The following is a 21356-nucleotide window of genomic DNA, read 5'->3' as shown; positions in this document are numbered from 1 at the left end:
GCATAAAGGGGGCATTCGTTTTTCGATGGAGAGGATAAAGTAGCCTGGTTTGTACATTCTGAGATGCTCTGCGGCTTGTTCATCTCGAGGGCTGTGTGTGCTTTATTGGGAGCTGCCCCACCTCCCGGGGCTGGATGCCAGGCAGGCCATCTGCTTCTGGGGCTGGGCGCCCCTCCCACAGTCATTGCCTTCTCCCTGAACGACTGGCTCCCAACTGGCTGCAGCCGTTAAAGAAGTTCCAGGAAAAAGATCTTAGCCAGCCTCCTCTGCAACCTAATTTCTGCTGCTGTGGGTATTGCCTTGTCTGCATAAATGGCTCTGCTAATTTTCTGCTGCTGCGTGTTGTTGAGGTTGCAGAACGGCAAGGGAGGAAGGGCAGGAACCAACCACTTTCCCTGGCACCTGTTCAGGGCCCTGTCAGCCCCTTGATGAATCTTGTCTCTTGTCTCCCACTCCATTCGCAGCAGCCCTGTAGTCCTCACAAAGCTGAAGTCAGATCAGGTCGCTGCCCTGCTGAGTACCATTCCCTGCACAGAGGAGAACTCCAGCACCCCATTGCTGCCCCTGGGGCTGTGGACCCAGCCTTCTGTGCACCTCTCACCTTCCTCCTCCACATGGTGTTCTGGACTCAGGGCCTTCCTTCTGTGCCTGGAGTAGGCACACCTGTGTGTCCCCAGCAGGACCTCTGCACCAGGACAACTCCCAGTCACTCAGACACTCAGGGGCCTTCCCTGGTGATTCCCTGGAGTCTAGGTCAGGCTCCCTTATCTGTCGACCCTCTCGTGGTGCTCACAGTGCTCCTCACAGTACACACTCACACATGTGTTCTCTGCTGAGCGACTGCAAGCTGTATGCGGGCAGGGACAACGTTGTTTGTTCATCTCAGTGTCCCGGGGACCTGGCACGTAATAAGCTCTCATTCACATTTGCAGACTCAGCTGAAGGAAAGTAGGACCCACTGTTGCTGCCATCCCATTCTTTCTATTTCAACACCGAGGAGACAGGCTGAGGGCCATCAGGCGACTTGCCCAGGGTCCTGCGTGGTCACACTGGGAGTCCAACTAGGTTGTTCTGGCTGAACTTTGCTCTCTGTTCACAGCCTCCCAGCAACTGGGATGTGCATTTCCTCCACATCTGGGTTTCTCAGTGCTCGGTCATGTATGTTTTTAGAGCAGAAATAGAAGCACAATGTTTTGTAAAACCCTGAAGGGGAAGCTTCCATGCAGCACCCAGCATCCAGTGGTGAATGTGACCTTCCATCAGGAAGCCTGGAGCTGGGGTCTGTCCATTTACCCAGAGAGACAAATGCAGACACACATAGCTCAGGATATGGCCGGCTGTGTTCATGGAAATAGGGCGGGAAGCTGAGAAGGGCGGGGCCAGGCTGGGAAGAGGTCTGAAGAGAGGAGGGAGCAGCAGCAGTGGCTCCGCCTGCAGCAGGTGTGTGGGGAAGGAGGCGGAAGGTCTCACAGGAGGAGGAGTGTGCTCACAGGGGGTGAGGTGAAGCACGTGGAAACCCTGGTGCCAGTAAGCACAGCACAGGCGGGCTTCCAGGAGGCTCTGCCCTGGGCACTGCAGTGGGTGGAGGAACCCTAGGACCACCCCACCCCCAGTTGTTAAACATTTAACAGCACACCATTGCCTGGCACATCTGGGCACCAGAAAGGAGGCCTCGGAGCTTGGGAGCAGGGCAGAGGGGAAGAGGTGTTTCAGAGGCAGACAGGCTTTGTTCTGTTGCAGTGCAAAGTCTCTGGAAGGCTTAAAGCAGAAGAGTAACGTGATTTGATTTCACTTTGCTGGACAGATTTACAAAACACACTAAGGTCCTGGGAACATGTAAATGTAGCAGCCAAGGGGAAGGGGAGATTGAGTTATCAGAATCGGGGTCCAGGCAGGATCTGAATCCAGGCACTAAGGAGAAACCTACTTACCACAACAGAAGCTGAAGATCAGAATGAGTCCAGGTGTCCAATGATGGGTTCTCAGGGTGCTGAGCAGGCCTTTGGGGTGGAAGTGTGGGGCTGTCGAAGGCTGAGCCTGCAGGTGCTGCCAACGGGCTCTTCCTGTGCAGAGAGAAGGGTGGCAGTGGCCCCCACCGCCTGCAGTGGGATGGCTATATCGGTCAACCTTTATGGCTAGAACTCGTGGTCTACCCAGCATACCCCCCAGGGAGATTGGTGGCTCTAAGCATGCTCTAAGTTTCCACGATGGCTGCATTCTCACCATGCTTAAGTTCCACTTAACCTCTGAGCAGCACCATGGCCTAAGCTCAACACTGTGATGAGAACAGGTGCTTCTCCACCTTGGCTGTACATCGGAGCCACTGTGGAGCTTTTCTAACCTCAGACCAATTAAACCCAGAGGTCCCCTGGGGGTGGGACCCAGGCATCAGCCTTTTTGAAAGCTCCCCAGGTGACTCCAATGTGTGGCCAAAGTTGAGAACCTCTGGATTAGAAGGAATTGCTGTAGAGTAAGAGACCACGTGTTTTTGCACATATTGACTTGGTGGTGGATTCTCTTGACAGGCAATTCCAGGCATGATGGCAATGTCTTGTGCCATTTCTTTGGTTGCTAAATGGAACCCCGAAGTCCTTTTCTGCTGGGTGGCCCCTGGCTGCAGTGAGAGGCTGGAGAGTTGCATGATCCAGCTCAATGACTTGTCTGTTTGCATTAACAGTAGCCTGAATTATGATAGCAGTGGCTGTGCTCCCAAAGGGGGTTAAAGTATTTAAGCTATCCCTTCTGGAAGCACAGCCCCTTTTGAAGATGGAAGATGCTGACTAGTTAGAGGTTCCAGCCATGCTCCTCAGTAGCCAAGGGAAATGCAGGAAAGAAATCCTATCAGCCAACCCCAGAAATGTGAGGCGGGCAGGTGTCATTTACACAAGTACACATCTGATCGAGTGGAGGTGGCTGGGCATTCCATGGAACAGTGAAGAAGGCATGAACATTCTTCTGCTGTTTTTAGGAAAAAGGAAGGAAAAAGAAAAAGGACAGATGGCAAAGGTGATTTGAAAAATGGGGCTAATTGAAGTACCATAAAACAAACTGGTGCCATTCTGCCCTTACACAGCCTGGCCGAAAAGAGTCATAGGAAGAACACAGTTGTAGAATGAGGTGTCTGTGTCCTCAGCTGGGCCCCTGTTCATGTCATTCGGCTGGGATACAGCTCTGGGGTCCAGTCCTCAGAGGGTTGTGGGCTGACGTCAAGATGGGGGCATTAGGAAGCAGGCAGGCAACAGGGGAACCAGAGTGACGGTCAGCGGGGGTGTGCGGAGAGGCCAGGGCCAAGCAGAAAGGCCCAGGAGAGGTTGCCAGATCAGGCACTGGGGGCCTCCACCGAGGCAACGCCTGTCCTGACTCCATGGCTTGTGTTCTGAGCCCTACAGCAGCTTCTTGGAGACCAGAAAACCAGTGGTAACATACTGTGAATGGCATTTTGCCAACTTGCTGTGTGACTTGGACAACTTACTTAACTTCTTTTTTTTTTGAGACAGAGTCCCGCTCTGGAGTGCAGTGGCACAATCTTGGCTCAACTGCAACTGCAATCTTAGCCTCCTAAGTAGCTGGGATTACAGGTGTGTGCCACCACGCCTGATTAATTTTTGTATTTTTTATAGTGATGGGGTTTTACCATGTTGACCAAGCTGGTCTCAAGTGATCTGCCTGCCTCGGCCTCCGTAAGTGCTGGAATTATAGGCGTGAGCCACCTTGCCTGGCCCAACTCACTTAACTTCTATGCGTTTCACTCTCATCTGTAAAGAAGATAAATCATCTGATGACTGGAGGATTAGAAATCTTGCATGTGGAGTTGTAGAGGAATGGGTGCATAGTAAAGGCTCAGGAAGGTAGCACCTTGTTCTCCTCCTCCTCCTCTCTCCCCTCATCACCATTAGCAGCAGCAGAAGTTGGTGGGTATCCCTCATGGCATTTACTGCATGCCTGAAGGAGACTCTAGCTCTCCGTGGGTCTTCTGCTAAGAATATAGGTCTTGAAAATTGGATAGTTTGGAATCTAAATGCCGCCACATTCGTCCCTGAGGGAGGAAGCAGACCCTGGTGGAGGACCTGCCTGCCCCGCGCCAGCACTCTGCCTGGGCCATTGGCATCGATTAGCTCCCATGAGCCTCACAAGCACCGGCAGAGTGATGCTATTCTTACCATGTTACAGGCGAAGAAATGAAACTTCATGGGACCGGAGCTCTGCCCGAGGAACCCACAGGAAGAGTGGGGATTTGGGCTCCATTCTGCGTGACTCTGAAGTTCAGCATTTTAACAGCAAACTCCTCTAATTTGACAACGCCTGGAGCCCGTGGTGTGGCTCCTGGTGTTGCTGAGGTTGTGTAAGCTCTGGTGCTGCTGCAGCACAGTGGCAGTCATCTGGGCTTTTCTTTTTTGGAGACGGAGTCTCACTCTGTCACCCAGGCTGGAGTGCAGTGGCGCCATCTTGGCTCACTGCAACCTCTGCCTCCTGGGTTCAAGCAGTTCTCCTGCCTCAGCCTCCCAAGTAGCTGGGACTGCAGGCACACACTGCCACGCCCGGCTAATTTTTTTGTATTTTAGTAGAGACAGGGTTTCACCATGTTGGCCAGGCTGGTCTCGAACTCCTGAGCTCAGGCAATCTGCCCGCCTCAGCCTCCCAAAGTGCTGGAATTACAGGCGTGAGCCCCCACGCCTAGCCCTATCTGGGCTTTCCTAACCAGGCTCCCTTCTCATCCCTCCAGGGCCCTCATCTTTGTGTCCCATGGAGCCGGAGAGCACTGTGGCCGCTATGAAGAGCTGGCTCAGATGCTGATGGGGCTGGACCTGCTGGTGTTCGCCCACGACCATGGTGAGTGTCCCAGGGCGCCGTCAGAGCTGGCCGGGCCCTGACAATTTGGAGATCTCCCTCTCTAGTCCATCTCACCGCCAGCATCCTTCCTTCTCAATTCTTCTATTCCCCATGGATGTTTCTAAGTAAAAAAATGTAGTTACATAAACAAAAAAAAAATGTCTGAGGGGCACATTCTGTAGCGTCTGAGACTGAATGCAGGCTGATTAGAAACCTCAACTGGAAAACAAAGTCGGATATGTTTATCTCAGAACTTACCCGAGGCCAAGGAATTCTTTCCTGCATTTATAAAGTGCTTTCTCTCAAAATGGGCCCTGGTTTTTCTCCAAGTGCCCTCAAATGGACATGATGTAGTCAGTTCAAGTGCAATGTAAATCCCGGTTTAACCACACGAGGTTTACCAAGCATTTCAGACCAGGAGAATAGTAGAAGCCTCAACAGGCCATATTGGTCACAAGAAAACCCAACACACATACATATACAGGGACACACACCCACCCATGCATATAGTCATACACACATGTGCACACACATACACATGCACACATACATACACCCACACATACACACCTGTACCTATACACATACACATAAAACACACACACACACATACATACACATGTGCACACACACACACACCCCTACACACATATACACACATTCATACATACATATAGACATATACATGCATACATAAACATACATCCATACACAAACACACACACACAACCCCAGGCCAGGTCTTTGATTCTTTGTCCTGCAGCAAAATCCACAACCGTCAAAATCCAGTGTTCGTTGCCTGAGTCGGTACATAGTTTCATAATCACGTTTGCAACATTCTCTATGGCTGGGAAGTCTCCCAGTTTAGTTCTTTGCCTAACACTTTTTAAAATTAAGACTTCCCTGTGACTAAACACGGTGATTTCCCCACAGCTTCATTGTAAAATTCTATAATTGTGACCCAGATCCAGAAATGTTGCTTCTGTTTTATCTGATTTGAAAATTGATAATAATTAAGTGATGTCTCTGAAAAGAGGGACAGGGGAGCAGTGACAAAGGCCTGGGAGTCCTTGTAAATGCGGAAAAGCCTTATCTGTACAGAGAAACTGCACGGGAGGTGAAAAGCTTGCTGGGACATTCTGTAGGTAAAGAGCTGCAAATGTGATTTGCCAGGAGCTCTTATTCAGCTGGATATATACAAGCATCCTCATAACTGACAGTATTGACTAATTCTTTCTTACCATAGTTGTGACATTCTTTAGTGCTTTGCAAACTGTCCCAGTAATATTTGTGAGACTGTTTGAGGAATGATATTTGAGGATTATCTCTGAGGCTTTTAGTATGGGGACTGTGTCATTATTAACTTTGGTACTTCTTACATGTAAAAACCTCAGATAGGAATTTTTTTTCCTATTGCATTTGCGTCCTTTAAAATTTGTTACACTCGTCATCATTATGTTCTAGAGACATCCTGAAGGCAAAGAATATTTGTACTATGCAGCTAGAGTTCCAAGAATCTATTTTGTGTCTTAGCACCAACCACCTTCTTATCAGATAAAACTTGGCCAAATCTGTGGGATTAAGTAAATGTTGCTCCTTATTTATTTTGTCTGACTGTGGCACTTTGAGAAACAATTTTAAAAGCCTCCTTTTTTAGAATAGAGAAAAGAAACAGCTCACCTTTTGATGTTTCCAGAATAACATCTAAAGCTGAGGCAGAGCTCTCTGTGACATTCTAAATATAGTACGAAAGTGGTTGGTGGTGTTCACCTGTTTCAAGCTCTTTGAATGACTCATGGAAATCTCCCTGGCAAGTGTTTAAGGAAAGTGTTTAATTCAAGAAATGAACCCTGTTGGCTTGCGTGTGTGACTTTTGTTGTCTATGGATGAAAATGACTGTGGCTTGCTTAGTAGAAGGAAGCCAAGTAAGTGGGCTGCCATTTCAGGGATCTTGTGCAGGCTGGCGATGCAGGTACTGGTGGCTTGTGATCTTGGCTGTATTTCCTTCTTGCTGAGAAATGTGCTAGTAAGTGAAGAAGGAAGGATTTGAACCCAGGTCAAAACTTCCTTAGAAGGTTGGGGAGGGAGAGGAGCAAATGGATGCTAAATCTGACACTAACTACCATGGATCTCGTTGCTCAATGCATTATAGTATTTCACTGTTCAGCATTTTAACAGCAAACCCTCTTATTTAATAAGGTCTGGAATCCACGATGTGTCGCCTGATGCATTGCTGAGGTTATGTAAGTTCCTGAGCTGCTCCATTACAGCCACAGCTGTCTAGACTTTTCTAAGAAAAAAATTTATTACTGTATACAATGTTTCCAGGCACAAATGCCTACAGAGATCTATGCAGACTGCATTCTTTCCAACATAGCTTTTATTTTATTTATTTATTTATTTATTTTTTGAGATGGAGTCTCGCTCTGTCACCCAGGCTAGAGTGCGGTGGTGTGATCTCAACTCACTACAACCTCCGTCACCCAGGTTCAAGCGATTCTTCTGTCTGAGCCTCCTGAGTAGCTGGGACTACAGGCACCTGCCACTATGCCCGGCTAATTTTTGTATTTTTGGTAGAGATGGGGTTTCACCATGTTGGCCAGGCTGGTCTCGAACTCCTGACCTTAGGTGATCCACTCTCCTCGGCCTCCCAAAGTGCCAGGGTTACAGGCGTGAGCCACCGTGCCCAGCCCAACATAGCTTTTAAATTTAAATAAAGCAGGCCAGGTGCAATGGCTCACACCTGTAGTCCCAGCACTTTGAGAGGCTGAGGTGGAAGGATCACTTGAGGCCAGGAGTTTGAGACCAGCACAGGCAACAGAGTGAGATCCTATCTCTACAAAAAAACCATTTTTTAAAATTAGCTGGTCACTATGGTATGTACCTATAGTGCCAGCTACTTAGGAGGCTGAGGTGGGAAGATCACTTGAGCCTGAAAGTTCAAGGCTGCAGTAAGCCATGATCACACCATTGTACCCAGCCTAGGGGAAAGAGCAAGATCCTGTCTCAAAAAGAAAAAAAAAAAAAAAAAAGCAAATATTGGGAGACTGTCAGGGCATTTATTGTGCCCATTGGAGATACACTGAAAACTAAAAACAGAGCTGAAAACACTGCTGCAGGGCCCATGGCACCTCCGGGCTCCAATGTCCAAACCTCCCATGTCTTTAGCCACGTTGTCATCTGCACTCCAGGGTGTCGCTGGAAACATGCTACTGCAGCTTTCATCCCAGACAGCAAAAGGGTCCAGACACTAATACACCCAGTCCAGGGCCCACTCAACAGGGAGTTCAAGCCGTGTGATCTGGACCTTTTTTAACTGTTACCAGTCTTAATGTTCTCATCTACCAAATGGGCAAGATAATGCTGTCCTATGGCAGAAGATTGGGGGACAGAACAAGATCCTGTCTCAAAAAAAAATTTGAAATAAAGCAAATGTTGGGAGAATGTCAGGGCATTTATTTGACAGATTGCTGTGAGATAATGCATCAAGGGCCCAGCAGTGTGTGCTGCGTTCTTCCCCTTCACTCTGCCCTGTCCAAGTCCCCTCCAGCTACAATGTAGACCGGCTGCTGTGCTGTGTACCCAGGTGGGCGTGACCCCAGGACTCTGAGCAAGACCAGCAGGATTGAGGCTGGGAGTTAGGTTCTTGTCCTGGTGTGGCTGCCCTGAGTGGGCTGGGTCACCCCTCAGGCCTGCACAGGCTGTTCTGAAGATACAGTGAAGCAATAGACAGGAAAATGCTTTACAAAGTAGACAGAGCTGCCTATGGTGGTTTCACTGCCAGTTTCTATGACACGATTTATGGAAACACTGGCTTCTGTAAATCTGACGCTAACTGATTTTACTACCATGGGTCTCGTTGCTCAATGAATTACAGTATTTCACTGTTCAGACAGAAACCTCTAGGCGCTGTGGTTGTGGCAGTCTGGCTGTGTCTCCAGCATGCCTGGTAGATTGGTGGGCTCACAGTCATGTTCAATAAGCATCTAATTTAACTTTGTTTTCCATTTTAACCTCAGAATTTGTACAGGATGACCTCATGGGTTTGAACAGCTTGCCAGCAGTGAAAATTGTGATTCCTGTCATTTATTCAGTGTCAACTGCATGCCAGGCTCGGTACCTTGCAATTTTCTCATATGATCTCTAATTTCTCATAACAATTAATCTTATTATCCCCATTTCATAAGTGAGGAACCTGTGGCTGTATAGTCAAGCAGACCCATTCTCACTGCACATGTGTTAGCAAGGGGAAGTTTCGTGTTCTTCCAGGGCACGTGACGTCTGAGACAGGTGCAAGGACTCCATGGCACCATCAGTGCCCAGGGTTCCATCTGTAGTTTGCTCAGCTGGTACTACTTAGCATGTGGCTTTCATCTGTGTGGGCACTACTTCCGGCCTCATGTTCTAACAGGTAGATGAAGCAGGAAGTGACAGAGAAAAAGGGCTGGGCTCCTATCGGGAAGGCAAACCTTCCTTAGAAATCCTGGAAGGCTCTAGCCACACCGCATTGACCAGCACTGTTCACAGGGCTCTGCCTAGCTGCAAGGGAGGCAGAAACTGTAATTTGTTAACTACTGAGCCAAACAACAGAAACTTCTGTTGGTAAGGTAGACACAGAGAATGGACATTACTGATGGCTATCCATCTCTGCCATGCCACACTCCCGGGTTTATTATTAAATGAGCATTTCCCCAATTGTTTCTACTTTATGTATTTTCTGGGCATTTCAGCTCACTCACAGGGTTTCCTTTCTTCTCACCCATCCTTGTGTTCTTTCTGAAGGTTTTGGTGTGAAGGCTATTAGTATTGACATCATTAATAAGTGTTGATTGAAGTTCCTAATTGGGTGTTTGTTCTGGGTGAGGTGTGAAGCAAGGAGAAATGCGTGGACACAGTAACTGTTGTCCTAATGAGCACATGACCTGTCTTCCCCAGAGAAAGCAAGCAGTCCCTCTCTAAGGGCATAGCTTTTTATAGCATGTATAAATAGTTTCTGTGTGGGAACTATTCCTTTAGGCCAAGGCAGCCACTGCAGGCAGGCAAAGACAGTGTCTTACACTGTGTTGTCCATTCACTTATCTCCCTCCCCCAAGAACCTTCTCGTCATCTTTGCACAGCGCAGTCCATTCCTGGACTGAGCAGGAAGTGGAGGCATCACCAGTGTTTGTTGAAGGATTGGAAGAGTTTATAAACTGAAATAGATCAGACCAGAAATGCTTTAAATATTAAGGGTAGAACATCCACATTAAGGTATCCACGTAAGCAGGGCACTGCCGGGCCCCCTCAATGAGGAGAGGGTCCAGCAATGTGGCCACTGGACCTGAGTCTGGTGACCAAGCAGGTGGAGAGCCTGTAAGTGCTGTGGAGGCACTGCTGGGACAAAGGCGCCACGAGGCCAGCAGCTTGGACAGGGGTGTGGCACCTCCGGGGCTCAAGGCATCCTCAGTGCCTGGAGGGCCGGCAGGGTGGCCAGGTCTTGTCGTGAGAGTGGAAACTTGTCAGCAGGAGGAAGGGCTCCGATCATTGAGAGCCATGGTTCTCACCTTGGCTACGGTCAGGATCACTGGGGAGTCAAAAAATCCTGAATCCTGGACTCCCCCTCCCCTACCCCTCAGAGATCCTGATTTGTTGGTCTTTAGTGTGACCTGGGCATCAGGATTTTAAAAGATACACGAGGCAATTCTCATGTGCAGCCCAGGTTGAGAACCACCACCAAGCAGAGGAGGCCACACAGGCACGGTTTGGAGCCGGTGAAGACAGGATTTATTGGGAAGAACTCTGGGGCCTGGAAGGGTGGAAGGCCACCAGGAGACTTTCGAGATTCTCAGGAGAGGGGCCCCAGGGCAGGGCCCATGAGAGAGAGGTGCATGGGCAGACAGAAACAGAGGGGCTGCTGCCATGTGTGAACAGGTGGGGACACTAGAAGATGGGATTTTCTGCAACATTCTAAATATAGCAGGGAGAAAACCAGGGCTGGCGTTCTCTTGGTCCCTGGGTCTGCCAGCTGCTGCAGTGACTCACTGGAAACCCCTCGGCCTTCCACGAAGGCAGAATGGCCGGACTCACCCCTAGGGGGCCAGGAGGACTCCGAGAGGGGGGCACACACGGCCCCACCCGGGAGGTGCTGCTGCGAGAGACGGCAGGAATCTGAGGCCCATTTCACCTTGGAAGGCGCCAGCAGGCCCGCTCCCTGCAGTCCTGCTGGAAAGGGCCCTTCCCCAGGGAGCAGCCTCCTGACTTCCTAACACACACGCTCAGCTCCAAGCACACTTGCTGGGGCCAGAGAAGCCTCCTCTGTATTTACAGAGTATAAAGGAACCATCCTCAACTGATTAACAGTGAATTAATTATCTGCAAATATTTGAGGGAAAGTGTTAAAGCGGGCTGTGTGTGTGTGTGTGTGTGTGTGTGTGTGTGTGTTTTAACTCAGCTGGGGCACGTGAGAAGAGGAAGTTTTGAGGTAATGTCTGTGGGCGGCAGTTAAGTGTGGTTCTTTTTGGCGGGTGGGTCCTACCCAGTCAGAAGAAGAGTATTTAGGAAATTCAGGGGGAATAATTGTATACGAGTGTTTTTCATCCAGGGAGACAGATTTGAGTCAAGGTCTCTTGCTGGAAGTATTCTAAAATAAACTGCCATTGGTTACAAGTAATATATTTTTGTTTGAAATGTTTGAAAAATGCGTTAACCGTTTTTCTTGCCTTAGTAAATACGAGAATTAAAATAACAGAGTGAGTTGCCCTTTAAGGCTTCAAGAGTTCATGGGGGCCCAACTCCAAGGGTGGGTGACAGTGAACTTGCTGCAACTCGTAGAGTGTGGGAGAGTGGACCATGCCACCCTGAGACCCGCAGGGTCTCTGCTGTTGCCAACTCCTTCCCTTCCTCTCCCTGCCTCCTCCTCTTCCCTCTTCATTCACTGTTAAGCATAGCGAATGCTCCACCTTTGATGAAAGTCTGTTGAGTTTATTTGGTGTAAACCTCGGATATGAGTTTGTGTGCCCTCTCTGATATGAGGTCATTTGTCTCTTTGTTGAACAAAACAAAAACCTCCATGCGGCTCAGTTGCTCATTTGTAAAATGATGACCGTGATAATAACAAGGTTGCTCTGTGGCCGTGGAGACGAAATGAGATAGCACAGGGTCTGAAACTCCAGTGGCAGCAGCATCCCCAGGAAGGCCTGTTGAAAGCCAGATGGCTGGGCCCACCCCGGGATTCAGATTCAGTTGGTCTACTGTGGGGCCCAAGAATATGCTTTTCTAACAGGCCGCCAGGGGTGATGCTGCTGCTGCTGCTGCTAAGGACCCCTGAGAGAGTGTGTGTAAAAAACCATACACAACGCCAGGCATCTATTAGACATGCAGCACCTGCCAGCTCACTTGCAAAGCAAGGTGCAGGGAGACATTGCAGCTATTGAAGGTTCTGGCCCAGACTTCAAAAGGATGCTTCCTCAAGGAGGTGAGATTGAACAGGGAAATACGGAGAAAGAGCATTCAGGTGAAGGAACTCTTCTTCATTCATTCTTTGATATTCACTGAGTGCCCAACTGCACTCCTAACTGTTCTAGGCACGGAAGTCCAGCAGTGAGCCAGGCAGACATGAGTGAATAAGGAGAAATGTTATGTCCTGCCAAGTGCAGGGGAGGCAAGAGGCAGGAGGCTGCCAGGGAGAGGGGCTCCCTCTGCCCAGCAGTTCGAGAAGCCTTTCAAGAGGCTGTGGCAGTCAGTTGGACCCGTTCTTGCCAAGGTCCAGGTGGCAGAGGGAGTCTAGAGCTGGGAACAGTCAGTGCATAGGCCCGGGGGGCAGGGGCTAGCAGGGTGCTCCCAGGTCGCCAGCAAGCCAGGATGGCCAGAGCTTAGACAAAGCAGCCGGTGAGCAGTGATGGGTAGGGGCCTTATGGGCCCAAGGAGAAGGAGCAGAGGCTGCTCTGGGATGTTGGAAGCCACTGGAGGGAGGGCTGCAAGCAGGGGAGCAATATGCTGTGACGTGTGTGGTTTCTGAACGACCCAAGGCTGCTGCGTGAAGACAGATTGCAAGGCGAAGGCAGGGAGTGTGGGGAGGACTCTGGGCCGCCAGGCTGGGAGGGACTTGCCGTGTGCTGTGTGGCAGTGTCAACGAGACCTCTCTGAGCCATGAACTTGGGTGGTGACCCTAGGAATAAAGAGGCCTGAGCAGAGTGGAGAGATGCAGAGATAAAAGCAACAAGATTTGGCAGAGAGGTGAGAGACAGGGAAGGCCCAACAGCGGCGAGCCTGAGTCTCTTTGTAATGACATCTGCCTCTAGAAACGGAAGGCTGAGTTCTAGTCTGCATCATACTGAACGATGTCTCAGGGTCCCTCCCCCAAGTCCACATGTTGTGGATGCCACATAAGGCAGTGAGATAAGAGCAGGTGCACTCCTTTAACAAGTCCCCGTCACACTGTCCCGGTCCAGAGCCAGCCCGGCACAGCCTGTATCCACCCCACCTGCCTAGGCCTCTTCTGTCTTGTGGTGACCCCCATGGCCTGTCCTAAGAAGACACAAGTACTGAGCCCCCAGCATGTGCTCAACACTGTGTTTATGTGTTCCCACCTTATCTGACTTGTCCTGTTGAGGAAGCTGAGGCACAGACAAGTTAAGCCACTGCCCAAGGTGGCACGGCTGCTACGTGGCAGAGCCTAGATTCAAGCCCAAGCTGTCTGGCTCTAGAGTGCAAGGGGTCTAGAACTTGGCCCCTTGGGGGGATCCTGGTCTCTAAGCAGCACCCCACAGCATTCTTGGGCCCCTCAAAAATAACAATATTCACAAGCACAGAACCTCACAGTTTATAAGGGGCTTCCTCAAACATCTCATTCCATCTCAGTAACCCTGGGGGGAAACCAGCCCAGGCTGGAGCCCAGTTGTTGCCGTCAAATCTGCTGAGTGCCTTAGTGCGCCCAGGCTGCTGTAACAGAACACTCTAGACTGGGTGGCTGGGAAACAGCAGGGATCTATTCCTCACAGTTCTGGAGGCCGGGAAGTCCGAGGTCAAGGTGCTGACAGATTCCGTGTCTGGTGAGGGAACCACCTCCTGGTTCATAGATGATGCTTTCTCACTGTGTCCTCACATGGCAGGAAGAGGGCTAGAGAGCTCTGCAGCCCCTTTAATAAGGCCTCTAACCCCATTCATGAGGCCTCTGCCCCCATGACCTATCACCTCCCAAAGGCCCCACCTCCCAACACCATCACCTTTGGGGTTGGGATTTCAACATGAATTCCGAGGGGAGACAAACATTCCCACCACAGCAGAGAGCAGAGTTTTGGATGCATACAGAGCCCCCTGTAAATCCAGCCTCTCCCTAGTTGCTGGGTTAGCTGGAGTCCGTGGCTTTAACCCCACAGGAACCTCAGCTTTCCTGCTTGTAAGAGGAGCAGCCAGACTACTCCCTCAAGAGTGCCGTGGGAATGCTTGGCATGCAGTAGTGTGCAGGACAGTTCACGTGACCTTCCTTCCACCATCCTTTGCACAGATGTGAAACAGGCTCAGCTTTAGAGAGACAGACCTTGGCTCTAATTTGCTCTGTGGCCTTGGCAAGTTACTTGACTTCTCTAGACTTCACACTCCTCATCTGTAAAATGGGCTAACAATACCAGCCTGTGGGGTGCTGTCAGAAGTGAACTACCAATGCAGCATGCTGTCTGTACTTAGAGGTTGGGGGAGCAGGAGCTCTGGAACCAGAGAGATGAGGCCTCGAATTGTGGCTTCATCCTTTACTACCTGTGCAGCCTTGGCAAGTCTGCACAATCCCCTAAGTTGAAAAAGTAGGGCAGATAAGGCTTGCTGGGGTTATCCCAGGGATTCAATGAGGTGAAGTATGTAGGGTGCTTGGTTCGGAGCCTGGGGTTTGGTAAACACAGGTTTTCTTTCTTCCTCCCATGACACCTCTTTTGCTTTTTGAGGGACGGTAGGAAAGTGCGAGGCTCAGATGCCCTGAGAGACGTTGGTGTGAGACCCACCATTGCACCACTGTTGTGTTGAGAAACAGAACCTCATGGAGGCCAGGAGGCGTCCTTCCCAAGACAGCCAGGACTGTTGCCACCAGGCTGAGGTCCCTCACCTGTCTGCTCCCCACATACATGCTGCCCCTGGTGTTCTACTACCCTGGATTAAAATTAACGTAGGGCTTCTCTTTATAATTTTCAAATGCCCCTTGAGTTAACTGCAGATGGTAAGTATGGCACTAAGTCCTAGAATGATGCAGAGCCAGTAGTGGACATTTGTCTTCTTCCTAAGGCAGATGAAAACCTTTCAAGATAAATGGAGGAGGTTGGGCATGGTGGCTCACACCTGTAACCCCAGCACCTTGAGAGGCTGATGGGGAAAGACTGCTTGAGCCCAGGGGTTTGAGACCAGCCTGGACAACTGTCAAAACCCTGTCTCTATATAAAACACAAGAATTAGCAGTGCTTAAAGGTGCATGCCTATGATCTCAGCTACTTGGGAGGCTGAGGCGGGAGCTACTTGGGAGCTACTTGGGATCGCTTGAGCCCGGGAGGTCAAGGCTGCAGTGAACTGTGATTTCACCACTGCACTCCAGCCTGGGTGACAGAGCGAGACCCTATCACAAAAAATAAAATAAAATGCATAACTGGAGGAAGGCAGAAATAGTAAAGGGTTGCCTTGTGATGAGCAGGACCAGAGGGAGGATGGTTGCTGGGGCCACAAAGCTCACGGTGAGCAGAGAGCAGCTGCCTCTGCTCCTGTTGGACCGGGAGCTAGGCCTTCAAGGAGGCAGGATTGGGAGGGTAACTGCCTGAGGCAATGAGCAGTTGTGGTTCCTGCTTACATGGGCCTGGCTAGCACAAATCGTAGGGTTGAGACATAGGCAGATGGGGGTTTAAGCAGGCTTCTGGGGCCTAATTAGGGACAAGCAGCATAAAGGGAAAGAGGAAATAGATAAATCATTCAGTCTTGTGACCTTGGACACATATCCTTGTGACGTGGGCACCCTGCCTGTGACCCTAGATACCTAGCCTTTCCTTGGGCTCTCAACCTTATGACCTCAACATTCACCCTTGTGACCTTGAGTACCCAGCCTTATAACCTTGGGTGCTCAGCCTTGTGACCTTGGGCACTCAGTCTGTGACCCTTGGCACTCACCCTTGTAACCCTGGGCAACCAGCCTTGTGACCTTGGGCAAGTCACTGAGCCTCTCACCTTGGATCACAGGCCAAGTGGTTAAAGATGTTTAAAGACTCCAACAGGGTTTTGTGGCCTGGCTTTGCTCCATACAGCCCTGCCTCCTGGAGTCTGTTCCATTATTCTTAGATATTCACTGTTCATTTACAAGACTCCCTCTGTGCAGCTGCACCTGCCCCTCACGCCTTAGTTCTTTGACCAACCCACGCCATGGCTTGGACATGGCACTCTCCCTCCTGCTATCTTGGTTCTTTCTGAAAGGTGAAGAGACCTGGAGTGGACGAGACCTGCCCTGGAGAGTCTATATCCTCCAAGGGGCTGTGGGGAGTGTCCCCGAAACCGAGAGGGCTGGGCACCGCCTTCTTTCCCACCTTATGCAGGGCCACTCAGCTCTTTTTCTATAGAAGATTTCATTTGATTAAAGGATTCACTTCAAAAAAATTTTTTCAGGGTGAGGCGCAGTGGTTCACATCTGTAATTCCAGCACTTTGGGAGGCTGAGGTGTGAGGATCGCTTGAGGCCAGGAGTTTGAGACCAGTCTGGGCAATAGGATGTGACTCTGTCTCTACAAAAATAATACAAAAATTAGCTGGATGCAGTGGCATGCACCTGACCCCATTACTTGGGAGGCTGAGGTGGAAGGATCACTTGAGCCCAGGAGATTGAGGATTTAGGAAGTTTCTTCCACTTCTAGAATTCTCTGATTCTAAATGAGAAACTAGCTATGAAAGCTCTTTGTTAACCACAAGGGCAGATAGTTATGAAGAGAGGCACCTTATTGCTGTTGTGGCAGAGTGGCCTGGGGAAGGGCTGGCTGATGTCGAGATGATGTGGAAGAGGAAAGCAGTCATGGCGCATGCCAGGCACTGAGCTGAGTGCTCATAGGAGCCCCGCTCCGTCCTCAGGACAGACCCCCAGGACTCTGATGGTGCTTCGGGGGTGGGGTGATGTGGGGTGGAGGCAAGGAGGCTGCTCTGCTCTCCCTCCACTCAGCAAGTATTTATTGAAACTCACTATGTGCCTGCACTGTCTGGGCACTGGGGAAATGCTGAACCAAACAGATACCAACTCGCAGCCTCTTGGAGCTCACTTGCTACTTAAATATGTTCAGTCCCTGGGGGCTAAGCCAGCTGGGCCGGCAGTTCAGGGTCCAGTACTCTGAGTACTGGACTCCTCAGTACTCTGAGGAGAAGACCTCAGCTGCGATGGCAGCCTCCCCCTCACCAGCCTCCCTGGGCCTTGCTGTCTTCATCTGAGAAATGGGGAGGATGCACTACCTCTGTCACAGGGTTTTAGTGTGGACTATGGCACTAAGTGAGGGCAACGTCTAGGTGATGCAGGTTAGTTGAACTTTTGAAATGCCAGTTGTTTAAAAATTGATTTGTAGGAAGCCTATAGTCAAAGACAAACCAATTCTTTTTTTTTTTTTTTGAGATAGAGTCTTGCTCTATTGCCCAGGCTGGAGTGCAATGGCACGATCTCAGCTCACTGCAACCTCTGCCTCCCGGATTCAAGCGATTCTCCTGCCTCAGCCTCCTGAGTAGCTGGGATTACAGGTGCACGTCACCATGCCTGGCTAATTTTTTGTTTTTAGTAGAGATGGGGTTTCACCATGTTGGTCAGGCTGGCCTCAAACTCCTGGCATCAGGTGATCTGCCCACCTCGGCCTCCCAAAGTGCTGGGATTACAGGCATGAGCCATCACTCCTGGCCTGACAATCCAATTCTTTTTAGCAGAGTTTTACCCAGAGACTCCATATGCTGAGCTGAAAGGAACCATCTCTAGATGTGAGGGGCCGTGAGTATGGTAGTGGTTCTCAAAGTGTGGCTCTGGTCAAACCAGCAGCAGTAGGAGTAGCAGCAACACCACCCAGGGGTTTGTGGGAAGTGCACACTCTCGGGCTCCAGGGTAGGACCAGCAGTCAGTGTTTGGCAAGCCCTTAGGCAACTCTGATGGACACTACAGCCTAGAATCACTGCCCAGGGGTAGACACATGAGTGATGCGCTAGGTTCCCTGAAGGAGGTGAGCATCGGGGCTTGGAGAGCTGGAGGGATGGACAGGACAGGGAGCTTCAGTAGGAAAAAGAGAGGAAAGGATATCTCAGTACGGGGGAGGGGGAAGGAAATGCCAAAGGGAGAAGGGAGAGTCAGAGTCAGGAAACTATTGGGAAATACTCCCTTACTTAGTTGTCTTGGATGTCAGAGTAATGTAGGTCAGGCCTCAGTTCTTAACATTTTATTTCTAAGACTCCAGTAGTCATTACACATCCCCAAAATGAGGGCCGTGATCCTTAAACCACACATCAGCTATACAAAAGCAACTGGCACAGAAAGTGGCAATGTGGTGTGATGGTTAAACACACAGGCTTTGGCATCAGATATGGGCTCAAATCTTGGTTCAGTCATTTACTAGCTGCAGGGCCTTGGTCTGCAGTCTGTTTTTTGTTATGTCCTTCTCCAGGTTTGGTACCAGGGATATTCTGGCTAATAAAATGAATTGGGAAGTGCTCCTTCTTAGTTAGTTCTGAAAGAATTTGTGTAAGATCATTATTATTTTTTCCTTCAATGTTTGGTAGATCAGTGAGGCTATCAAGACCTGGAGTGTTCTTTCTGGGAAGGATTTTAATTATAAATTCAGTTTCTTTAACTATTAATAGGACTATCCCAATTTTCTTTTTCTTTTTGTGTCAGCTTTAGTAGTGTTTTTCAAGGAGTTTGTGGATTTCATCCAAGACGTCAAATTTATTGGCATACGCTTGTCCATAATATCCTCTGTTATCCTTGGACAAGTTACTGGAACATTACTGAGCTTTGGTTTCCTCATCTATGAAATGAAGGTATTGAAATTTCTACCTCATAAGTTGTTGTGAGGATTAAACAATCATTTAGGTGTAGTGTTTTTCAAAGTTTCTGGCATATAGCATGTATTCACCTGCTCATTATTATTACTGATGGCCTCACCACATTCCAGTTACCTGCCAGAGACATGTACTGAAAAGTGTTTGAATTCTATTTCTTAATAGCTAAAACCTGGCCACATTGGATATTGTCAAAAGCATCATTCTGAGACTTTAAGTTTACAAATTGCTATTCTGTTTCTAGAGTTAAACTTGCTTCAAAATTTATTTGAGAACATTTTACACTCTTATGGAACAGAGTGCCCCAGGGCTCTGATAGTTTATAATTTCTTAAATAATCCATTCATTCACTCATTCAAGAAGTGCTTACCATGTGCTTTCACTGTGGGATAGAAAGAGGAATGAGACCGTACTTCTGCCCTTGAGACTCTCATAAGCTAAGGTCCAGCCCCAAATGTGTTTTTGAATTATTTGATCCTTGCCACGAATCATGAAATATGGGATTTTATGACTGCCCCATTGATTAGTGAATTGTTTACAATCTTTGGAACCAGGCAGGCAAGAATGTCACTTTGCCTTTGCCACTGACTGCTTATGTGACCCCTGGGAAATTTCCTAACCTCGCTGAGCCTCCATTGCCTCATCTAACATGATGGGTGCAATAGTACAAATATTGAGGGATCAAATAAATCCAGGCTCCATGATAGGCACCCATAGATGGTGATGGTGATAGTGATGGTAATATTGGTGAGAGTGATGGTGATGGTGATGATGGAGAATATAAGGAAGGTAAGCCTTAAAGGATAATTTCCTAACTAGTTTTTTTGGTTTTTTGTTTTGTTTTTTGATAGAGTCTCGCTCAGTGGCTCAGGCTGGAGTGCAGTGGTGCAATCTCGGCCCCCTGCAATCTTCCTCCTGGGTTCAACTAATTCTCCTGTCTCAGCCTCCTGAGTAGCTGGGATTACAGGGGCATGCCACCACACTCGGCTAATTTTTGTATTTTTTGTAGAGATGAGGTGTCACCATGTTGGCCAGGCTGGTCTTGAACTCCTGACCTCAAGCGATACGCCCACCTCAGCCTCCCAGAATGCTGGGATTACAGATGTGAGCCACTGCGCCTGGCTGTAACTAGTGTTTTTTTTTTTTTTTTTTTTTTTTGAGACGGAGTCTTGCTCTGTAGCCCGGGCTGGACTGCAGTGGCCGGATCTCAGCTCACTGCAAGCTCCGCCTCCCGGATTTACGCCATTCTCCTGCCTCAGCCTCCGGAGTAGCTGGGACTACAGGCGCCCGCCACCTTGCCCGGCTAGTTTTTTTTTTGTATTTTTAGTAGAGATGGGGTTTCACCGTGTTAGCCAGGATGGTCTCGATCTCCTGACCTCGTGATCCGCCCGTCTCGGCCTCCCAAAGTGCTGGGATTACAGGCTTGAGCCACCGCGCCCGGCCTGTAACTAGTGTTTTTAAAGAGGTAAACTAAGGCTTCATATTTGAAAGAGAAGATCTCGTTACAAATATCTTTTGTCACAAAAATTTATGTCATATGGTTTTACATTGATTATGGCACAACTGACTTCCAGAATCCTCTATAACGAACCAACAAAGCCACTGTCTTCGGAGTTCTTTGATGCTGTTTTTGAGAACACAGCACCCTTCGTAAGAGTGCTTCTGCTTGACTGATAAACAGGCCAGGAAGGTACAGTTGGGAGGCGACCCTGTATGCAACTGAGGAAGTGGATTGGGGCTCCCGCTCAAGAAAGGGGTTTGGCAGATTCTAAGGAGAAAAGAGCCAGGGGCACTACGAGTGTTTTCTGGGTACGATTTACTTTCAATAAGGCGTGTGTCTACATAGTTAAAATGGGAAATATACACACAAAATTTGCAATAAACAGATTCAACAGCTATTATATGAGAACCTGCTGTGTGCTGGGTCAATGCTGGGTATGGAATTAGGAAATCACACAGACCTGGTTACTGCCTCGGAGAATCCATGGAGACAGACATACTTCAAGAGCAAAAGTAGTTGGTGGGGGGCCATTATGGGGGTCTGGCAGAAGTGTGCATGGGACGTATGGGGGAGGGAGGGAGGGCCCAGACTACCTTGGGGAGTGATCATGGGGAAAGATCTTCATAGGACATAACATTTGTGACTTTGGACAAGCTACTAAACCTCACTGAGCCTCAGTTTCCCCACTTGTAACTCTAAGTCATAGTTTCTACCCAGTGAAGATTAAATGAATATCTTAGCTGCTTGCAGAGTGGCTGCTGGGCACATAGTAGGTGCTCAACAAGCCCCCATACTGTCCTCTTCCCCAACACACAGATCCCTGCTCTCCTCACCACGCATTAGTCACTGGCTGAGAAGAGAAACTTTTTTTTCAGTTCCCTGAAATTAAATAGACAGCTCGCATCTTTTCTATAGAAAATTCATGCTTCCCATGTTAGCTAATCTGAAGCGATGCGGCCCACAGTGTGGCTGCTCCTGCAGGAATGCTCTTCATCAGCCTTCAGCGACATTGG

The 21356-nt window shown here is 49.2% G+C and overlaps 1 protein-coding gene across 6 annotated transcripts in view; it reads left to right on the top strand.

The window, feature by feature from the left end:
• The window catches only part of MGLL (monoglyceride lipase), a 136394-nt gene that overhangs the window by 38862 nt on the left and 76176 nt on the right, over positions 1–21356 (top strand). For all 6 annotated transcript variants that reach the window (XM_007985459.3, XM_007985458.3, XM_007985461.3 and 3 more), the window contains one exon: positions 4724–4830. In XM_007985459.3, the coding sequence (XP_007983650.2) occupies positions 4724–4830 (107 nt within the window). The remainder of the gene's footprint in view (positions 1–4723; positions 4831–21356) is intronic.

The sequence above is a fragment of the Chlorocebus sabaeus genome, chromosome 22 (genome assembly GCF_047675955.1).
Source record: "Chlorocebus sabaeus isolate Y175 chromosome 22, mChlSab1.0.hap1, whole genome shotgun sequence".
In the NCBI taxonomy this organism is placed as follows: Eukaryota; Metazoa; Chordata; class Mammalia; order Primates; family Cercopithecidae; genus Chlorocebus; species Chlorocebus sabaeus.
The sequence above is the reverse complement of the archived record's forward strand: the minus strand, read 5'-3'. Positions and strand labels throughout refer to the sequence as shown.